This window comes from Lipotes vexillifer, unplaced genomic scaffold (genome assembly GCF_000442215.2).
Source record: "Lipotes vexillifer unplaced genomic scaffold, Lipotes_vexillifer_v1.1 scaffold1467, whole genome shotgun sequence".
Classification (NCBI taxonomy): Eukaryota; Metazoa; Chordata; class Mammalia; order Artiodactyla; family Lipotidae; genus Lipotes; species Lipotes vexillifer.
The window spans coordinates 69,590-91,615 of NW_006783896.1; the positions used below are offsets into that span (position 1 = coordinate 69,590).

Genomic DNA, 22,026 nt, shown 5'->3' on the forward strand with positions numbered 1-22,026 from the left:
GACTGCTCTCACCTGACACACGGGCTCGGCAGATGGTCCCATCTTCACCCACCTCCATCAGGCTAGCCAGCACCCCCGTCTGTAGCATTAACTCAGGGGTGGTGCCTGAGGACAAGTTTATACAAAGGAAGAATCCAGCCCCTGGAGTCATTAGCAGAGTGAAAAGATCCCGGGGTGAGCAGTCATTTGTTCCTGGGGACTCCCACGTTTTATGAGGCTTCAGTGAAAAATGGAAAACTGAGTTTGCACAGCAAGGAGCTCCTGATATTAGAATGAAAGTGTTTGGATGAAATCCTCTTGGCTTGTATTATTACCATGTGAATTTTGAGAATGTACATTTCCTTCCCCATTCTAAAATTTTAAGTAGCACAAGTGGTCCTGGGTGGTTGCTTGCTAAAGCTTGATGAACTGTTAAGAAAATATAGTACATCCTAAGATGCTCTTTAAAATAATTCAATAAAAGGTATTTAACATATTTTTGAACATGTGGGATACTTCTTACCCATGACCAGTCCTAGTCCTGTCTTATAAAAGACACAGGACTTCATTAATTCTATAAAGTAGAGTTGGATTTTACTCCAAAAGTTGAACAGAAAAACATATTTAATATGGCTGGATGTTTCTCTTTCAGAGACTGGGTCCACCAAACACACTTCATTTGCTGGTGAGGGATGTAAAAAAGGTCAGTCTGCTCTTTCATAGTCCTTTACCTGTTGACGTCTTTTAATGAGACATTTTTTTTTTAACGTCTTTATTGGAGTATAATTGCTTTACAGTGGTGTGTTAGTTTCTGCTTCATAACAAAGTGAATCAGCTATACGTATACATATGTTCCCATATCTCCTCCCTCTTGCATCTCCTTCCCTCCCTATCCCACCCCTCTAGGCAGTCACAAAGCACCGAGCTGATCTCCCTGTGCTATGCGGCTGCTTCCCACCAGCTATCTACTTTACATTTGGTAGTGTATATATGTCCATGCCACTCTCTCACTTTGTCCCAGCTTACCCTCCCCGCTCCCCGTGTCCTCAAGTCCATTCTCTAGTAGATCTGTCTATGTCTTAATGAGACATTTTTTAAAGCAATTTTTAAAATTTCCAAATATGTTGTCATCTTACTGGAGGCATAAGAAGTCATGAATTCCTCTCTCCATGAAAGGAGTTTCCTTTTAAAAAATGTCATCTTCTTTAAATGAAATGTTCATCCCACACACAATGGGCTCGTGCTGAATGACTGTTTGACGGTGGGTTGGCCCCTCACCAAGGCAGGAGCGCCAGCCAAGGGGTGGGCTCCTCACTGCTGCCCAGAGCCCCCACGCTCCGCGTGTTTCAGATCTGCCCCTCACCACTTCACGGTGCCTCTTTCCAGAAGTCCCAGCAGGATGGGCCTCATGTCATTCTATGTGTCCTGTGCAGCACTTCTTGTTTCTTTCTGTTTCCTCCTTAGTAAGTGATAGATGCTTTCCCCCAACCGCAGCGCTGCTAATGCCTTAGAGTCTGCCTTCTTGTAGGATCCCGTCCACTCCCTGTTCTGTCCTGGTGTTTCTTGGGTCCTATCACCACAGGCTGGAGGGTCAGACCAGGTTAACACAGAGCAATTCATTTGGCTAGAATGCAGTCCCTGGCATGCAGAGTGCGGGACGTGTACTCATGTTCTGAGCAGAAGGAAATAACGCAAAGGAGAGAAGAGGGCCTTCAGCCAGAGTCCCAGATAGGCTGGTCAGACCTCATACAAATATCTAATTCTGCTAATGTGAGAATTTGGCTTTTACTATGCACACTCATTGGATCAGAGCAGAATCAGTGGATCTGGGAACCAAGAGAGACCAGTGAGTGCCCTTGTTTCCCACTTTCACAGATTTCTTAGATTCAGAAGCACTAACATTCAAAAGCCACAGCTACTCAAGTGTAGACCCAACCACGTCTCTCCTAAGTGGCTTCCATCATCCTCCTCCCACCCTCCCCAGACACAGGCCGCCCCCACTTAAAAGCCTCCACGTCTCATGAAATTCAAGCTCCTGCTAAGAAACTTGCACCCACTGGGCCTATCACATACCCACCACACGTGTTCTGTCCCAGGGCCGTGCCCATCTCACATCTGCAGTGCTCTCCCCCATTGGCCCCTACAGCCCCTGTTCTGCCCACTCCTACCTCCACAGGAAGCCCTTTCTCACCCTCCCACCTGCCCACCCTAGCACAGTGGGGGCCTGAACATGCTGCTGCATCGGGACTGCGGGTGGCTTGGCCCTTTTTCCTCAAAACAGCAAGCTCCCCAAGACAGGGCTGTATCTCCTTATCCCCTCATATGGAATCCCCGACTTGGTCAAGGATCACGGTAGGGGCTGAACAAACTCAGCAATGGCTGAGTGAAGGATTCAGTCCTCATGTACAGGGAGGACATTTGGAAGGTGTAGCCTCCATGGGACGGACCCCAGGTTTCTACCATCATTTCAGCCATAGGAAATTAACCAAGCAGGAAACAGCATATAGCAAAACATCCTTATAATGGACCAGTCAGCTCTGTCTCCTGGATAAGCCAACTGCCCTCAGGCGTGAATGACCGACTTACAGATGCATTGATGCCCCTCTGCCCTCCTCCCCTCCACCCACACGCTACCTGTATCTCAACACAGCCTCTTCCGTTCTGCTGCAGGACTTTGCCCCTTCACCGACTCCCGGGCACATCAGATAGTTTGCAGTGTTTGTGTTCTTACTGAAATCTGAGGGGTCCCCCAGAAAGTCACAGGGCACCATGTGGAGCTTTCCCTAGAAAGTTCCTGGCTCCAGGGATATTCTGTCCACCCACTGTCTTCCACAGAGTCCTCCTGCCTGCCATGCTGCTCATCCCCTCCTTCTGCAGAAAATCTGGACGCCAGCCCCCCGAAACTGGATTCTCCCCTGCAAGCAGCTGTCAAAGCACCTTCTCAACAAAATGAATCTGCTCTTTGCACCAGCTACACCATCTTTCCTTTATGTATTTTTTCCTTAATCAATATTTTTTTATCAAAGCATAGTTGATTTACAATGTGTTAATTTCTGCTGTACAGCATGATTCAGTTATACATTTATATACGTTTTTAATATTCTTTTTTATGGAAGCCAAGTTTATAATGTTGGGGTAATTTCTGCTGTACAGCAAAGTGATTCAATTTTACATATATACATTCTTTATATATATATTCTTTTCTTTCCCTTATGTTTAAATGCACATTACAGGCCATTCTGTCTGAGCTCACAGACAAGCCCAGGCCTCTCCCCTCCAGCCTCATGGGCTTCTAATTCTTCTCACTGGGAAGTCTAACCCATTTTCTGGAACATGGTTTACCCCCTTATATTCCCACAATCCTATGGAAACAGACTGAAGATTGTTTAATGCCCCGTTGGTACCACTAACTTTCACGTCGTAGGCAGGAATGACCATGATGCCGAGGTGTTGCCGAAGCCCACGCTGCGGGTCCCTTCTCGCAGGGCCTGAGACACAGCTTCTTTTCTTACAGGGCAACCTTCCACCCGATTACCACATCAGCCTCATAGACATTGGGCTCGTGCTGGAGTACCTCATGGGGGGCGCCTACCGCTGCAACTACACAAGGAAGGGCTTCCGGACCCTTTACAACAACCTGTTTGGACCCAAGAGGGTAGGACTCAGCGAACACGTGGTGTTCTGTGGTTCCCAGAATCACATGTGGTTCCTTGCTAGCCTTTCTAATAACTCAGCCGCTTCAAAGCCGAGCTCATCACCCCATTCCCCCAGCACACCTGCCCATCCTCCCGCAGTGGCTCTCGGTGGGAAGTCTCAGCATGCCTCCAGACGCCCATGCTTCACCACGCACCTTCCTCCCTCAGCTCGTGGGGCCGCACAGCCCAGCACTTGCCCCTGCCCCGTCCTTTGTTCGCAATAGCCTTCTTCCCAGGCTCCCTTGTCTCTGCCCTCTCCCATCCATCCTACCGCTGGACCCACCCCAGTTCTCCAAAACGAGAGACCCAACAGTGCACTCCCTGCTCAAAAATTCCCGAGGATCCCCAGCGCCTGACGAAGCACTGTCAAGCTCATGATCACAGCATCTAAGACTCTCCCCAGCCGTCCCCACCCTGTTGTGGGCGACCATGTACCACTGCCAGAATCAAACTCTACCACTGTGTCTGCGGCATCTTCCCCCATCAAAACCCCACGTGTACCGCAAGCCCAATTCACGTGTGAGATCTTCCATGAAGCCCTCGCCTCGCCCGCACTCAGAGCTCCATAGCTCTGTGTCTCTTCTGTGGGTGAACTTCTCTGGTTCTACCTGGGATGCGGGTCCCATGTCTGCACATCTCTCTCCTCACCTGATCTGGGCTGACAGAAGCAGAGGTTCCATATTAAAGCATTTCCTTTCCTTGGGTTTGTCCTTAATTGTTAACGATACCAAGTACTTTTTAGTCTATTATTATTGCTACTGAAGATATTACTAATATACAACCCCCAGTATCATAACATCAGTTATCTGATTCCATGCATTTTTTTCTCCCCTTTCATTATGCAGCCTAAAGCTCTCAAACTTCTGGGAATGGAAGTAAGTAGGACTTGTTTCCAATGGCTTTATGATATTGTGGAGCCCTCTTTGTTTTGTATTTAACATAAAATTGCACAAGTTTGTTTTCCATGAATAAATCCACTACACCACACACCAAAATTTACCTGGATGATTTAGTCAAATTATGTAAAAAAAGATCACAGACATGTTTTAAAAGGTAAAAGCCACCCAATTCATTTTTATCAAAATCAAGAACAAGTCAAGCACATCCATTATTGTTGGCATCATTAACCCCACTGGTTTTCAAAAGTGTTCTGGAAATTTTACCACATGAGAAGATAAATAAAGGAAGGATACTTTAAAAAGGGGGAAAATTGGGCTTCCCTGGTGGCGCAGTGGTTGAGAGTCTGCCTGCCGATGCAGGCGACAGGGGTTCGTGCCCCGGTCTGGGAGGATCCCGCATGCCGCGGAGCGGCTGGGCCCATGAGCCATGGCCGCTGAGCCTGCGCGTCTGGGGCACAGGCTCCGCAACGGGAGAGGCCACAGCAGTGAGAGGCCCATGTACCGCAAAAAAAAAAAAAGGGGGGGGGGATTATCACCGGCAAAATAATTTGGTTTCTAGAAAACCCAGACACATTGACAAAGTTTCCTCATAATAGGACAAAAGTATCCAGAAATAACCTTAACAAGGAAACTTAGGAACAAAGCACTAGGACTTCCCTGGTGGTGCAGTGGTTAAGAATCCTCCTGCCAATGCAGGGGACATGGGTTTGAGCCCTGGTCCAGGAAGATCCCACATGCAGTGGAGCAACTAAGCCACAACTACTGAGCCTGTGCTCTAGAGCCCACAAGCCACAACTACTGCAGCCCGCGCACCTAGAGCCCATGCTCTGCAACAAGAGGGGTCACCGCAATGAGAAGCCCGTGCACCTCAATGAAGACCCAATGCAGCCAAAATAATTAATTAATTAATTTTTTAAAAAGCACTAGGCATGAAAATACATGAATGAGTGATTCAAATAGCATCCCAATTTCTATATGGATACAGGGTAGGCTTTGATTCTGTGTTCACAGTTGACACGGGCCTTCAGCGTAACTAGAAGGGTTATGATATGCAGCTTTCCATAAGTCCATGCTCTTAGGTTGGTTGCATCATGTTGGCTTTATCTGTTGGGTGAAGATTTGGTGGAACTCTCCTGTAAAATAGCCTGGTCCCAGTCCTGTGTTATAGGGGCATATTTTTCACTGCCTTTATAATAATTTTCATAACATGAGTTCATGGAGCTTTTCTATTTTCTAGAGTCAGCTTTGGTCAATTATATTTTCCTAGCAAACAATTTACTTCGAGACTTTCAAGTACTTTGGTATAAACCTTTACATAGTATTCTAATTTTTTCAATATCTTTAGTTGTGTGCCATTTCTTGTTCCAATTTTTTTATATTTATATCTTCTCCCTTTTTTTCTTAACCATACTTGCCTTCAGATTTGATTGATATTTTTGCTTTATTAAGCAACTTTCTTTTTTCTGTTTTCTATTTTATTAATATCTTTTATTTGTATTCATTCCTTCCATATACTTTATATGGAGTTACTGTATTATTTTTATTGACTCAATTTGAAAGGGAAGTTTGCCCATTTTCTTTTTTAAAAAATTTTTATTTTAATTAATTAGTTTAAAGGAATCAGTCTATACTGACAGATTGTCAGGGCACTGGGATAGATGGGGGAAGATTATTTGGGAGTGTATGAGAAAGAGGCCCTTCCCAAGGGACTCCAAATTATACCATATTTATAGTGTTCATGTCATTTTTTTTTTTTTTTGGCCATGCCATGCGGAATGTGGGATCTTTGTTTCCCAACCAGGGATGGAACCTGTGCCCCCTGAAGTGGGAGCGTGAAGTCTTAACCACTGGACTGCCAGAGAAGTCCCTGCCTATTTTCAATCTTTCCTGTATGCCAATAAATGCATAAAGAGTATAAATTTTTTCTCTGAGCATTGTTTTCATGGTATCCCACAGGTTTGGGTAAGTAGAACTTTCACTGCAATTCATTTCTAAACAGTTTATACTTTCCTCATTAATCCACAAGTTATTTATAAGTGTATTTTAAATTTTCCAGATACAGAATTTTGTTATTGTTGTTATCCTACTCTTGTTGATTTTTAATTTTATTCTTTGAGTGTATACTACATGATTTCTGATATCTGGAATTTGTTGATATAGAAAATCTCAAAAGAATTAGGGAATAATGCCAGGTGGAATTTTGTTAATGATTCATGTGTGTTAGAAACAAATGTGTACTCCCAGTTTGTTGGGTACAGTACATATACGTCTTTGTCAGATCAAACTTGGTAATGTTATTATTCAATTTGCTTCTATCTGTACTAATTTTTTCAAGTTGATTTCTAAGTGAGGAGTGTTTAGAGGCTCTTACTGTGATTGTGGATGGGTCAATTTCTTTTTAACTTCCAGTTCATATCTTTTGTTATTTTATTGGGTTGTTTCTTTTTCCTGTTGCTTTGTGGCTGTTCTTGCATTTTAGGGAAATTAATCCCTTGTTGGTTATATTCTTTCTCTAGCAATCTTAAAATTATTTTAACAGAATTTGCATACAACTAGTATTTTAATAATACAATGTATTATTGAAAGGTAGGCTTAAAAGTGTTTCTGTTTTACAGCATTTCATTAGTCCTTAGTGGATCTTTATTTGACTGGATATATTCTTGAAAATAAAGCTATGTTTATTTTTTAATTTCCATAATGTCAATTTTTAACCTATGTAGACCAACCTTCCTAAATGACTGAAACTGTAGTTTTACTGGGACAAATTAGAAAATTTGAACAAAAACACTTTTTAAATTTATTTATTTATTTGTTTATTTTTGGCTGTATTGGGTGTTCGTTGCTGGGCACGGGCTTTCTCTAGTTGAGGCGAGCAGGGCCTGCTCTTCGTTGCGGTGTGCAGGCTTCTCATTGCGGTGGCTTCTCTTGCTGTGGAGCATGGGCTCTAGGTGCATGGGCTTCAGTAGTTGTGGCACACGGAGTTGTGGCTCCGTGGCACGTGGGATCTTCCTGGCCCAGGGATCGAACCCGTGTCCCCTGCATTGGCAGGCAGATTCTTAACTAATGTGCCACCAGGAAAGTCCCTGAACAAAAATATTTCAATCTAAGGCAAGATACAATAGTTTCAATTAAAATGTCGGACAACTCATTATAAGGTTATAAAACTTGGGTTAGTCATGAACAACATGTGATAGGAATTGGAGAGCCAGTCTCTCACCCCCACCCTGCCCAGCCACTCCAGCTGTGTGTATGTGGGCAAATTATTCAGACTTTGGGTCACAACCTCCTCATCTGATGGAACGGAAGACATTCACAACCTCTCAGAGTCAGTATAAGAATAAAAGTGGATCATTGACAAGAAAGCTGTTTGCAAAAGAGCAAATACCCATTTCTGTTATTCTACTGGGTACTGAAGCCCTAGCCTGGAATAGTCTGAGCCCCATATATTTCCATGACACTCCCGTGTTTCAACCCCAATTCTCCCAGTCATGACAGACATTCCTTTAGTGTCCTCCGTTTTCAGAATCATCCCTCATAATCCCTTTAGGAAATGGGAAATGTTGATTGTGTTTCAACCCCAATTCTCCCAGTCATGGGAGACCCTCCATTTATAGCACATCCATGAAAAGACAAAGCTCATTCAAAATGGAGCACTTGTGGGACCTCCCTGGTGGCGCAGTGGTTAAGAATCCGCCTGCTGGGGTACCTTGTCGTAGGTGGGGCTGGATGGCCATTTCCTTCGGCTTCCACCATGGACACAGCACGTTACTTGCACCGAACGCCGAGTCGACGCCACGGTGGCTCCCAGCTTGCAGACAAAAGACATCAATCTCTTTCCTTAGTCGACCAGACCTTCCAAACCTGGCTTATAAGAGGCTAAAAGGCAAAAGTCCAGGAAATATCTTCTTCCCTGGCTATATTAATATGAATGGTACAAAAGCATTGGCGATTGAGGAGTTTTGCAAATCTCTAGGTCACGCCTATATAAGGTTTGATTACTCAGGAGTTGGAAATTCAGATGGTAACTTAGAAGAATGCACAGTGGGAAAATGGAGAAAAGATGTTCTTTCTATAATTGATGACTTAGCTGAAGGACCACAGATACTAGTTGGATCTAGCCTCGGTGGATGGCTTCTGCTTCATGCTGCAATCGCACGGCCACAAAAGGTTGTTGCTCTTATTGGCGTAGCGACAGCTGTGGATGGCCTAGTGACACAGTTTAATCAGCTTCCTGTTGAGGCAAAAAAGGAAATAGAGATGAAAGGTGTGTGGTCCATATGCCATCAAAATACAGTGAAGGAGTTTATCGCATTCAGTACAGTGTCATTAAAGAAGCAGAGCACCACTGCTTGTTACATAGTCCTATTCCTGTGAACTGCCCTATAAGATTGCTTCACAGTATGAAGGATGACATTGTACCATGGCATACGTCCATGCAGGTTGCTGACCGAGTAGTCAGCACAGATGTAGATGTCTTCCTCCGAAAGAACAGTGGTCACCGAATGAAGGAAAAAGCGGACATTCAACTGCTGGTTTACACTATTGATGACTTAATTGATAAGCTTTCAACGGTAGTTAACTAGAATCACAGTTTTAGTTGGAATGTAAAGTAATGGATCCAGAAGATGGAAGGGGGATAACAGATGAAGGGCCCTGATACTTAGAAGGTTTTTTTCTCTTATCTCTACCTTGTAAATATCATGTGAGTATTTAATGATGTATTTACACAAGTGATTCAGATTGTGAAGAAAGTGCCAGCTGCTGTTTGAAAAATTTTCTCCTTCCTTCAATCCTTGACTTTTTTCATTAAAATATTTCCTATTTTTTTATTCAAGGGATGTTTACCTTCTAATGCTTATGTTAACTGTGCCAGCTCTTACTTAGAATTGCTAATAAAACTTGATTTTTTTGTTTTTTGTTTGGTATCATTGTATATGGAGATTTGCAAAATTATTTCTGATTTTAAAATGCGGTTTACAAGATATAGGAAAATGTTTATTGAAATAAATCTAAAATGACTAGAGAAATGTCTGAAACATAACAAAGTTCAAAATAAAGCTATTACTTTATATATTAAAAAAAAAAAAAAAGAATCTGCCTGCCAATGCAGGGGACACGGGTTCGAGCCCTGGGCCAGGAAGATCCCACATGCCGTGGAACAACTAAGCCCGGGCACCACAACTACTGAAGCCTGCGGGCCTAGAGCCCCTGCTCCGCAGCAAGAGAAACCAGCGCAATGAAAAGCCTGCTCACCACAACAAAGAGTAGCCCCCGCTCACGGCAACTAGAGAAAGCACGCAGCAACAAAGACCCAACACAGCCAAAAATAAATTAATTAATTAATTATAATTTAAAAAAATGGAACGCTTGCTTCCTTAAACCATTAGTAGGGAAACGAGACATTTTTCTCCATCCCCTTTTACATTTTTCCTATTAATCTCCGGTTCAGCGGTATCTGGCAAACGAGTGTTGGTACTTGAAGACTCCCCTGAGGAAATAAGCTATATCTCTCCCATGGGGTGATTTGGATTGAAGTGTTTTCTGTGTTTTAGTTTTGCAGCATCTCTTCAATTTTTAGAGGCTTCTGGGGGAAAAAAAACCCCTGCCAACCCAGGGGTATAAACTCTTCAAACAGTAGTATGCCTTTTCAGCTCATTTGGTTTTCGATGGTTTACTTCTCATAATAAACATGTGCATCTTTTCAAAAGAATTACTTGGAAACCACAGATGTACTTAGAATTCTCTTTATTCCCTTGGGGGGAGAGGTTTCCCTTTTTCCAGTTGTCCTGAAACACTCTGTTGCATGTTTATGGCAGAACCATGGCAAAGGTGCTTCTCTCCCCGCAGGATGATGAGCCTCCAGCCAAAGGGAAGAAAAAGAAGAAGAAAAAGGAGGAGGAGTTGGACATCGATGTGGACGACCCCGCCGTGAGTCGATTCCAGTACCCCTTCCACGAGCTGATGGTGTGGGCCGTGCTGATGAAGCGCCAAAAAATGGCAGTCTTCCTCTGGCAGCGGGGGGAAGAGAGCATGGCGAAGGCCCTGGTGGCCTGCAAGCTCTACAAGTCGATGGCCCACGAGTCCTCCGAGAGCGAACTGGTGGACGACATCTCCCAGGACCTGGACAACAACTCAAAGTGAGTGTCCAGAGGGAATTTAAGGACCAGGAGACACTATGGTCCTGAGCACTGTCCCTTTGCTGGGAAGGGTGGCAAATGTATCTCTCACTTAAGTACAATTACCTTTAAAGCTTGTTCATCAAGTGCTTTGTCCATTGTGTCAGCACTTTTCCTTCTGTCTCTCTGAGGCGTTTCTGGACTCTCATTGTTTTTGTTGACTGCCTTCTGGTGCAAACTATGGAAACCCAATTTTAATCAATATATGTTTTTTGTCGAAATATGGTTGATTTACAATGTTGTGGTAATGTCTGCTGTACAGCAAAGTGACTCAGTTATACATATACATATATATATACATATACATATATATATATATACACACATTTTTTTAATATTCTTTTCCATTATGGTTTATCACAGGATATTGAATATAGTTCCCTGTGCTCTGCAGTAGGACCTTGTTTATCCATTCTATATATGAAAGCTTACCCCAACCTCCCTCCCCCTTGGCAACCAGCAGTCTGTTTTCTATGTCCATGATTCTGTTTCTGGGAAACACAATTTTAGTGCAAAGACAATGAGACCAATTTTCATAAGGAAACAACCTTAGTGAACCTGTGCCCTTGGACTTGACCTTCACAAGTACCTCTGGATTTCCTCCCCCTTAGGACGGCTACAGGAGGCTGGAGTTGGGTATTTCCCTCCCTCTAGTTCAGTTAGGCTCTGATAAAACACCGATAGGTTAAGCTCTGGTTAGCCAGTTTCCCCCGAGGGCAGGCCTTGTTATGAAGAACAGAGTGCTCTGGGCATAGTTCAGAATGGACCCTTTCCCCTCTCCCAGATGGCAGCATGAGAGGATTCTTCCCCCATCTTCTCTGTGAGAACTTGGTGGGGCTCCACAAAAATGTGGACACTTCTCTAAGCTTGGGCCACCCGGAGCTATTAACTTGCAGACTTGTCCTCACAGGGCCTCCAGAAATTCATCAATTACAGTTCAGGTTTTCCAACCTGGCACTGGTTTGCCAGCTTTGTGCTCCATTAAGTTGTGATTCTCAGTATCTGCCTTCTGTCTTTCCAGTTTGGTGGACAGCAATTTGCCCTGTGACCTCAATTCTCTGATGAATCTAGAAAAGTCGTGGATTTTGAGTTTGTTGAGCTTTTGTACTTTTTATTAGGACAGAGTGGCAACTTCCAAGTCCCTTACGTGTGGAACCAGAAACCGGAAGTCCCTGTGCAACTTTACAGACATGTGAACTTGAATTGTACACAGGCCCCTCTGCCAACATGTACTATCGTTGTTTTGTGAAGCACCCTGCTTATCTTCCGGACTGGATTTCTAAAATCACTAGCTGACTTCTAAACATCAGGTGTTCAAGACTCTTAGAAATAGGGAGGCGTTCCCCTGCCTCCATCTGTTGGCAAGCCCTGTCCCTCTACTTCCTAGAGGACCCTCGTGGTGACCCCCTGCAGCCCATGGGGCCTGAGGCCAGAAGGTACTGCAGAGTCTGCGTCTCCATCCCCCACAAGTAATGCCTCTCTTTTTCATCCTTCCACTCAGAACAAACCTTCTATAAAATGGAGAAACAAAAGCAAAGAAAGGTGATCCCTATAGGACTGTACCTTAATCACATCGATGCCACACAAAAAGTTGAAGGAACAAGAAATGTTCATGACTATCATTAAATCCTCGCATCAGGGTCATGTGGAAAGGGAATACATCTTATGTTCACAAATCACCTGTGTCCCCTTCTCCATCCGCCACTTGGTTCCCATCACTCCCCCTCCCCCACCTCCAGCAATTGGTCCTCCCTGCTCTGGGTCCCCATGGCAACTAGACCTTGTCTCCTTCACAGCACTGAGAGCGCTCTTGTAATCCATGTGTCACTGAAGTATTACACTCATACGGGAGAAGACACGTGTGCAAAACATGCAGCTTGATAACTGTTCACAAGCCCAACACACAACTTTGACCAGCACCCTCAAGAAACAGGACCCTACCTGTGCCACCAGCCCTCCTGGAGGCCTTTTCAATGTCCACCTTTCCCCTGCACCAAGGATGGCCACTGTTCTGACTTCCAGTCCCACAGGCGCTGTTTTCAAAATCTCATTTGCCATCTTTTCCATCTGCATCCCTGTTCCGTGAATGCCTGAGGGAAGGGACTTTGTCTTTGCTCTGTCCCTGGGGCCTGAGGGGCAGACTTGGGATCCACCTAAAGCTCCATCTACAGCAAGAGCAGTCAGCCCCTGACATGGCTAAGCACGGCCCCTGGCCCCTGGCTGTCCCCTCTGGGGACATCCCCTGGAGCTCCCAGAGGACAGGAAGTCAAAGACTCTGTGTCCTGTGGCTCCATGACATCCCCGTGGACACAGCTCTCTAATGAAGAGCATGTGACCACCCTGCTCCCATTTCTGTCTCTGCAGAGACTTTGGCCAGCTTGCTGTGGAGCTCTTGGACCAGTCCTACAAGCATGACGAGCAGATCGCCATGAAACTGCTGACCTACGAGCTGAAAAACTGGAGCAACTCGACCTGCCTCAAACTGGCTGTCGCAGCCAAACATCGGGACTTCATCGCCCACACCTGCAGCCAGATGCTGTTGACTGACATGTGGATGGGAAGGCTGCGGATGAGGAAAAACCCTGGCCTGAAGGTATGTGTGACTTGGTTGGTAAGCACGGTATAGTGACAAGTGACACCCTCGAGCTCTGACTCCCTGCCTGGCTGAGCTAAGCACTTGCTGTGGTTTATTTCATCCATGACTCTGAACAACCCCAGGAAGGAGACGCCATGGCAATCCTTTTCTTACAGGAGAACCTGAAGCTTCAAGATTAAGAGATAGGATCTGAGCTGCAAGGCATGGGTCTGGCTCCTGAATCCACGTGGTCTAACGCCAGAGCCTGACCTGCAGCATGACTGGCTTACAGGCTTGGAGTCCACCCTAACTAGCCATGCATCCCTGGACCAGCCACCCGCCACTATAGCGGACACCTGAGCTCTATTTCTATAGATGCCCTTATAACTCTGAAATTGTCTGATATCGTTTTGTTTTACTTTTTAAAAAACTTTTACTGAAATATAGTTGATTTACAAGGTTGTGTTAGTTTCGGGTGTACAGCAAAGTGATTCAGTTTTATATATATATATATATTTTTTTTTTTATTTTCTTTTCTATTATGGTTTATCACAGGACATATTGAGTAGAGTTTCCTGTGCTATACAGGAGGTCCTTGTTGGTTATCTATTTTATATATAGTAGTTTGTGCCTGTTAATCCCAAACTCTTAATTTATCCCTCCCCCTCTTCCCCTTTTGTGGCAACAAGTTTGTTTTCTATGTCTGTGAGTCTATTTCTGTTTTGTAAATAAGTTCATTTGTATCCTTTCTTTAGATTCCACATATAAGCGATATCATATGATATTTGTCTCTCTCTGACTTACTTCACTTAGTATGATAATCTCTAGGTCCATCCATGTTGCTGTAAATGGCATTATTTCATTCCTTTTTTATGGCTAAATAATATTCCATTGTGTATATACACCACATCTTCTCTATCCATTCGTCTGTCAATGGACACTTAGGTTGCTGTCTGATATCATTTTAATTGGCAATGTTTTCATTCTGTGGGGTTTATGAGAGAATATGAAGCTATGAAAGTGTTTGAAAAGGATTTAGGGGATTGAAAATTGTACTGAGACCAAATCCCAGCTCTGCTGTTTACTACTGTTAATGACTAGGTTATCTTAAGGAGAGATTCTAATCTTCAGATAACCTACTGTGATGGCAATATTATACTGAGCTCATGGGATTGCTATGAGGATAAAGAAAAGACCATATATGTTATCCTGGGCATCAGGGTTCTGACATACAGAAGGCACTTTGTTTCTTAAAAATATGTTGGAAACTGGGGCTTCCCTGGTGGCGCAATGGTTGAGAGTCCGCCTGCCGATGCAAAGGACATGGGTTCATGCCCCGGTCCGGGAAGATCCCACATGCCGCGGAGCGGCTGGGCCCGTGAGCCATGGCCGCTGAGCCTGCGCGTCCGGAGCCTGTGCTCCACAACGGGAGAGGCCACAACAGTGAGAGGCCCGCGTAGCACAAAAAAAAAAAAAAGAAAGAAAAAAATGTTGGAAACAGTTCTCAAAGCTTTCTGATATGCTTTTCCTGGGTTATAATCCTCAGATTTGGCTTGAATAAAAATTTCCATTTCTTTTTTTAAAAAAATATATAAATGTCATGTCTAATTGCCCAATTATACACAATGCACTAAGCTGATATTATACATAAGTTTGGATATTAATAAATAGTTTTCAGAATATCAAGAATAATGAGAAGCTCCTGAAGATATTTTTTAAGAAAAGAGCAGGTTTCCTACAAAGGGATGAACATCAGGTTGGCACCAGACTTTCCGTTAATAATACCAAAACCTAGAAGGCACTGAAACAAGGCCTTCATAGTTCTGAGAGGATTTGGAACCTGGATTTTTTTTCACCCAGTCCAGCTATTTTGAACATGAGGATAGGATATCTATGTAAGGTAGACAAAGATTCAAGTTATATACTTTCTACTTTTACTCCTTCAGAAAAAGTACTCCAGCAGGTATTCCACTGAAAGAAGCGTTCAAAATTGCAAGAACACAGGTGATGTGGAATGCAAGAAACAAGCCCCAGTTTTTAAGAATCCCCATATGAAAAAGCAGTTGGATGAAATGAGTGCAAAGAGTCAGTGATGTGCAAGAAGAAAGTACACAGAAGAATTGAAATGATTCCAACAAATAGATGCAGTGACTAAGATGCTATAAAGTATCAGGGGTATGGGTTAGGGAAACAAAAAGAGTTCATAATCATTAATGAAAAAATAGAAGTAGAATCAAATACCAGGGAAAACAAAAAAAGACTGCACAAAAGTTAAGGCTCGGTTATGATTTAAATTAAAATTTGGTACGATTTTTGAGTGATAGAAGGTAAAAAAGACCATTTGACCTTTGATACCATGATCAGGTTTCTCTAGTAGCACCAGAATTCTGCATTAAAATTGCAATCACAACACGCCATGTGACTGTACAATAGATGGTATTTTATACGGTAATAAAAAATGTAAATGCTTTTTATTGATCTTCAGTTTTTTAGAATAATCCAATAGACAGAGTATTGAAGACCTAAATATAAATCCTAAATATAATACAAAGGTTATCAAGTATGAAACTACGAAAGTAAAGGTACAGCTAAGAAAAGTTGGCTTGTGGGAAGGGGAAGAGAGAGGGGTAAACAGCATAATATCCCCATATTGTAAAGTGGGGAATCAGAACTGTCAAGAGTTGTTGAAACAAGAGGTGAAGATTCCAGTTTATTGTGTAAAGTTACAAAGGTAACTTCATAGGAACTGAAAATACTGATGTGGTTGTTAAAAACGGGAGCAGAGGGGGAAGGAGATAAATTAAGATAAAGTCTCATCTAAAATAATAGGATGTCAATAGATATTTAGATGACTAAGATAGTACTTCAATTAACAAAGAAATAGCAACATAAGATATTGCCTATGTTGCTAAAAATATGAAAGTATCCATAACAGCTAAAACCAGAAATAGAAGCAAGTGTCTCAAACTAGAATTCAAAAATTTCTCTTGAAGACAAATGATATGAAACTATATATTTAAAAAAACACACTGAGAACCTGAGTACATCAACCCAGAATAACCAACATCAAGACACACTTTAATAAAGTTATTGGATTTTAATGAAAAAAAGAATTCTTTGAGCTTCTAGGCAAAAAAAAAAAAAAAAAAAAATCAAGTGACTTCTAAGGGAAAAAACTTCAATTATCATCAGACTTTCAATAGCAACCGTTTATGTCAGAAAAAAAAAGGTGTGTATCATATAAAAATACTCCCAGAAAGAAAATTGAGGCAAAGATTTTATATCTAGCAAAAGTGATGGTCAAATATAAAAGGTACACATGACATGTTGCCAACAGGCAAGAACTCAGGGAAATATTGTTCCTATGAGCACTTTCTGAAGAATCTGTTAGAAAAAGAATCTCCAACAACCAAAATAACCAGAGAGGCATCAGCAACAGGGCTGATAGTCAGCATCAGATACATATTTACTTGTAGTGTTAAAACTAAGTGACAGTTAAGTGGGAGAGAAAATAGTATATAACAGCTATATGTTCTGATAATATAGATATAATAGAACCATTTAAAAGTGAGAGGAGGGACTTCCCTGGTGGCGCAGTGGATAAGAATCCGCCCGCCAATGCAGGGGACATGGGTTCGATCTCTGGTCTGGGAAGATCCCACATGCCATGGAGCAACTAAGCCCGTGCACCACAACTACTGAACCTGTGCTCTAGAGCCCTCCAGCCACAACTACTGAGCCTGCGTGCCTAGAGCCTGTGTTCCGCAACAAGAGAAGCCACAGCAAGGAGAAGCCCACACATCTCAGCGAAGAGCAGCCCCTGCTTGCTGCAACTAGAGAAAGCCCGTGCGCAGCAACGAAGACCCAACACAGCCAAAAATAAATAAAATTACACCTTTTAAAAAAAATAAAATCAAATAAAAAAATAGAAATGAGAGGAGAATGGGGAGCACCTGTGCAAAAAAAAGTGTAACTTTTCAGTAACCATAATTGATAGTGGTAGTATTACCATCATTATTCTGAAACTGTTAAGTTAAAGCAACTGAGTAACAGTGAGATATTTTAATTCTGTCATCCGCCTCTGTCCTTGAGAACTAGGACTTGGTGAGGAGGAAAAGGAAACACAGATGTAATCTGGAAGAGGATAAGCAGAAAAGCCTATAGTACTTAATTGGAAGCATCAATATGAATTCATTCCAGCTCTGGCCAATGAAAAGCCTAGAAACAGAGACCTACCCAAAAGCATGAACAGTCCTAGTGCCCAGACTGTGGCCTTGAAATATCATTTCCCATTCACTGAAGCCAGAACTTCTTAGAGATATGGTTGATTCCAGGTCTATAGCAGGATATGTACAAGATGAGCCCAGAATAGTTGACACACCAGATGTTAAAGAAGCTATCAAGGACCCCTAGGGTCGGATCAGGGGGGCCCAGGAGCAAACATGAAGAGGCTTCCACTGGCCAAACGAACAGGACAGCTTGACCTTCAATACTATTACTAATAGCAATGAATAGCAAATATCTTTAAATCCATGAGTTCATAACAATATTTTTAAGTAAACATATACACTAATAAAGAACTGTCAGGAAGAAAAATTAAGAAAACAGTCATCCCATATACAGTTGAATCAAAAAGAATAAAACACCTAGGAATAAATTTAACCAAGAAGGTGAAAACCTGTATATTGAAAACTATGAGATATTCATGAAAGTAATTGAAGAAGACACAAATAAATGGAAAGATATTCCATGCTCAAGGATTAGAAGAATTAATATTGTTAAAAAGTCCATGCTACCCAGAGCAATATACAGATTTAATGCAATCCCTATTAAAATTCCAATAGCATTTTTCACAGAAAGAGAACAAGCAATCCTAAACTTTATGTGGATCCAAAAAGATTCCCAATAGCCAAAGCAGGTTTGAGAAATAAGAACAAAGCTGGAGGCTTCATGCTTCCTGATTTCAAACCTTATTACAAAGCTATTGTAATTAAAACAATGGAAACAGGAACGTAGATAAATGGAACAGAATAGAGAGCCCAGAAATAAACCCATGCATATATGGTCAATAAATTTATGACAAGCCAAGAATATACAATAGGGAAAGGATAGTCTCTTCAATAAATCATGTTGGGAAAATTGGACAGCCACATGCAATGAAACTGAACCACTATTTTATACCATACCCCCAAATTAACAAAAAATGGATTAAAGACTTGAACATAAGACCTAAAACCATAAAACTCCTTGAAGAAAACATAAACCCTTGACATGGTGATGATTTTTTTTAATCTGACACCAAAAGCAAAGGCCACAAAAGCAAAAATAAACAAGTGGGACTACATCAGACTAAAAAGCTTCTGCACAGCCAACGAAACCATCAACAAAGTGAAAAGGCAACGTACTGAATGAGAGAAAATAATTGCAATTGTATGTCTGATAAGGGGCTAATATCCAAGATATATAAAGAACTCATACAATTTAAAAGCAAAAAAACAAACAAACCAACAATCCAATTAAATAATGAGCAGAAGATCTGAATAGACGTTTTTCCAAAGAAGACATACAGATGGCCAACTAGCACATGAAAATATACTCAACATCACAAATCACCAGGGAAATACAAATCAAAACCACAATGAGATATCACCTCACACCTGTCAGAATGGCCATCATCAAAAAGGCAAGAAATAAGAAGTTTTGGCAAGGATGTGGAGAAAAGGAAACGCTGGTGCATTGTTGGTGGGAATGTTGGTGGGTGTTCAGCCACTATGGAAAACAGTATGAAGGTTTCTCAAAAAATTAAAAATAGAACTACCATATGACCCAACAATTCCACAACTGAGTATTTATCCAAAGAAAACAACACTAACTTGAAAAGATATCTGCACCCTAGGTTCATTGCAGCATTATTTACAATGGCCAAGACATGGAAACAACTTAAGTGTGCATTGATGGATGAATGGATAAAAAATTGTGATATATATATATATATATATGTGTGTGTGTGTGTGTGTGTGTGTGTACATATATATGTATGCAAGGATATATATACACACAATGGAATATTATTAGATATACACAATGTATATTTTATACTTCTATATATATATACATATATAAAATGGAATATTATTCAGCCATAAAAAAGAATGAAATCTTGCCATTTGCGATGTGGATGGACCTCGAGGGCATTGTGCTAAGTGAAATAAGTCAGACAGAGAAAGACAAATACATTATGATCTCTTTTACATGTGAAAACTAAAGAAACCAAAAAGCAAGTTCATAGACACAGTGAACAGATTGGCTGTTGACAGAAGCAGGGGTGAGGATGGGGTGGGAGAAATGGGTGAACTGGTTTTTATTTTTTTAGTTTCACTAAATTGAATACTTTATAATAAAAAAACCCCACAATGAGATAGCACTACACACCCATTAGAAAAGCTAAAATTAAAAGACTGACCATACCAAGTGTTGGCAAGCATGTGGAACAACTATAACTCTTCTACACTGCTGGTGGGAATACGAAATAGTTAAAAAAAGAAAAATTAGTTACCTTCAGTAGCTGATAGGAAATCAATTCATTATCTTGAAAACAGGTACATAAAGGGGAAAGAATCAAGCATTTATCCTGCATTTTCTATATGAACTGAACCACTGGATAACCACTGAGTAGATGAGGGAAACATCTCTTAGTAAAATTACTCCAGCCAAGAAATGGAAACCAAATGATAGCATTAGAACAGCACCAATTTTCAACCCCAGTGAGTTAATGAATTGACATCAACTGCTGCTAACATCACCAAAAGAGAAACGGTATACTTTTTTTTTTTTTTTTTTTTTTTTTTGTGGTATGCGGGCCTCTCACTGTTGTGGCTCTCCCGCTGCGGAGCACAGGCTTCGAACGCGCGGGCCCGGCGGCCGTGGCTCACGGGCCTAGCTGCTCCACGGCATGTGGGATCTTCCTGGACCAGGGCATGAACCCACGTCCCCTGCATCGGCAGGCGGACTCAACCACTGTGCCACCAGGGAAGCCCAAGAGAAACAGTATACTTTTTAATGAAAGAACATGCCCTCTACATTTTGCCATAGGGCTCAAACCTGGGTCTGTTTTTGTTTCACAGATATGTTCATTTGTGTTGTATTTTAGATTCCACGTGTAACTGATATCATATTGTATTTGTCTTTCTCTGTCTGACTTACTTTGCTTAGTATGATAATCTCTAGGTCCATCCAGGTTGCTGCAAATGGCACTATTTCATTCTTTTTTATGGCTGAGTAGTAGTCCATTGTATATATGTACCACGTCTTCTTCATCTAGTCATCTGTCGATGGACATTTAGGTTGTTTTCATGTCTTGGCTGTTGTAAACAGTGCTTCTATGAACATTGGGATGCATGCATCTTTTTGAATTATAGTTTTGTCTGGATATATGCCCAGGAGTGGGATTGCTACATCATATGGCAACTCTATTTTTAGTAACCTTCATACTGAACTTATCTACAAAGCAGAAACAGACTCACAGACATAGAGGACAGACTTGTGGTTGCCAAGGGGGAGGAGGGGTGGGGGAGAGGATTGGGAGTTTGGGATTAGCAGATGCAAACTAGTATATATAGGATGGATAAACAACAAGGCCCTACTGTATAGCACAGGGAATTATATTCAATATCCTGTGATAAACCATAATGGAAAAGAATATGAAAAAGAATATATATAACTGAGTCACTTTGCTGTGCAGCAGACATTAAACACGACATTGTAAATCAACCCTACTTCAATAAAATTTACAAAACAGCCTGGGTCTGGTCCAGCCTCTGCATCCAGCTGCCAAGTGGCAGGAGAAAACAAGGACAGAGGAGCATCCCCAAATCCACTCCATGATGAAGTCTGCAGGTCCAAATGTTCTAGCTCTTCAACCCATAAACAACCAGGAAACATATATCTTAAAAAGCAATTTTTAAACATGCCAGAATTTTAAAGAGCAAGATGAAACTATAGAGTCTACAGCAGTGCTGTCCAACAGACGTAAAATGCAAGCCACATATGTCACTTTAAATTTTCTAGTTAAGAAAGTAAAATTTTTAATAGTCACAAAAAGTTTTTTAAGTACATTGTAAAAAGTAAAAAGGAAGCAGTTGAAATTAATTTTAATAATATATTTATTTAAACCAGTATATACAAAATATTATCATTTCAACATGTCTTTGAAAGGAAAAAAATCACTAATGAGATATGCTTTTTTTGTACTAAGTCTTTGAAATCCAGTGGGTATTTTTCTATCATTTCCTTCTTTACCTAATGCTACTTTTAGATATAATGTCTACCCAAAGGTATAAATATTTGTAAGCATCAGATTTCCTTCCAAGCATTTTTGTGTGTGTGTGTGGTACACGGGCCTCTCACTGTTGTGGCCTCTACCGTTGCAGAGCACAGGCTCCGGACGCGCAGGCTCAGCGGCCATGGCTCACGGGCCCAGCCGCTCCGAGGCACGTGGGATCTTCCTGGACCGGGGCACGAACCCGTGTCCCCTGCATCGGCAGGTGGACTCTCAACCACTGCGCCACCAGGAAAGCCCCCTTCCAAGCATTTTTAATTCACAGCATAAATATATAATTATTTCAAAGCAGGGATGGTTTGTTCTTTTTTTAATTTAATTCTTTGAATAGGTCATAAGGACATGCACATATTAAAAAATTAAA

The 22,026-nt window shown here is 41.9% G+C and overlaps 1 protein-coding gene and 1 pseudogene across 1 annotated transcript in view; both read left to right on the forward strand.

Moving 5' to 3' along the window:
• TRPM1 (transient receptor potential cation channel subfamily M member 1) overlaps positions 1-22,026 on the forward strand; it is a 103,993-nt gene that overhangs the window by 51,121 nt on the left and 30,846 nt on the right. Inside the window, exons 14-18 of the mRNA XM_007456426.1 lie at positions 632-682; positions 3,494-3,634; positions 4,520-4,549; positions 10,421-10,710; positions 13,114-13,342. Of these exons, the coding sequence (XP_007456488.1) occupies positions 632-682; positions 3,494-3,634; positions 4,520-4,549; positions 10,421-10,710; positions 13,114-13,342 (741 nt within the window). The remainder of the gene's footprint in view (positions 1-631; positions 683-3,493; positions 3,635-4,519; positions 4,550-10,420; positions 10,711-13,113; positions 13,343-22,026) is intronic.
• Positions 8,219-9,156, forward strand: LOC103088552 (mycophenolic acid acyl-glucuronide esterase, mitochondrial pseudogene; annotated as a pseudogene).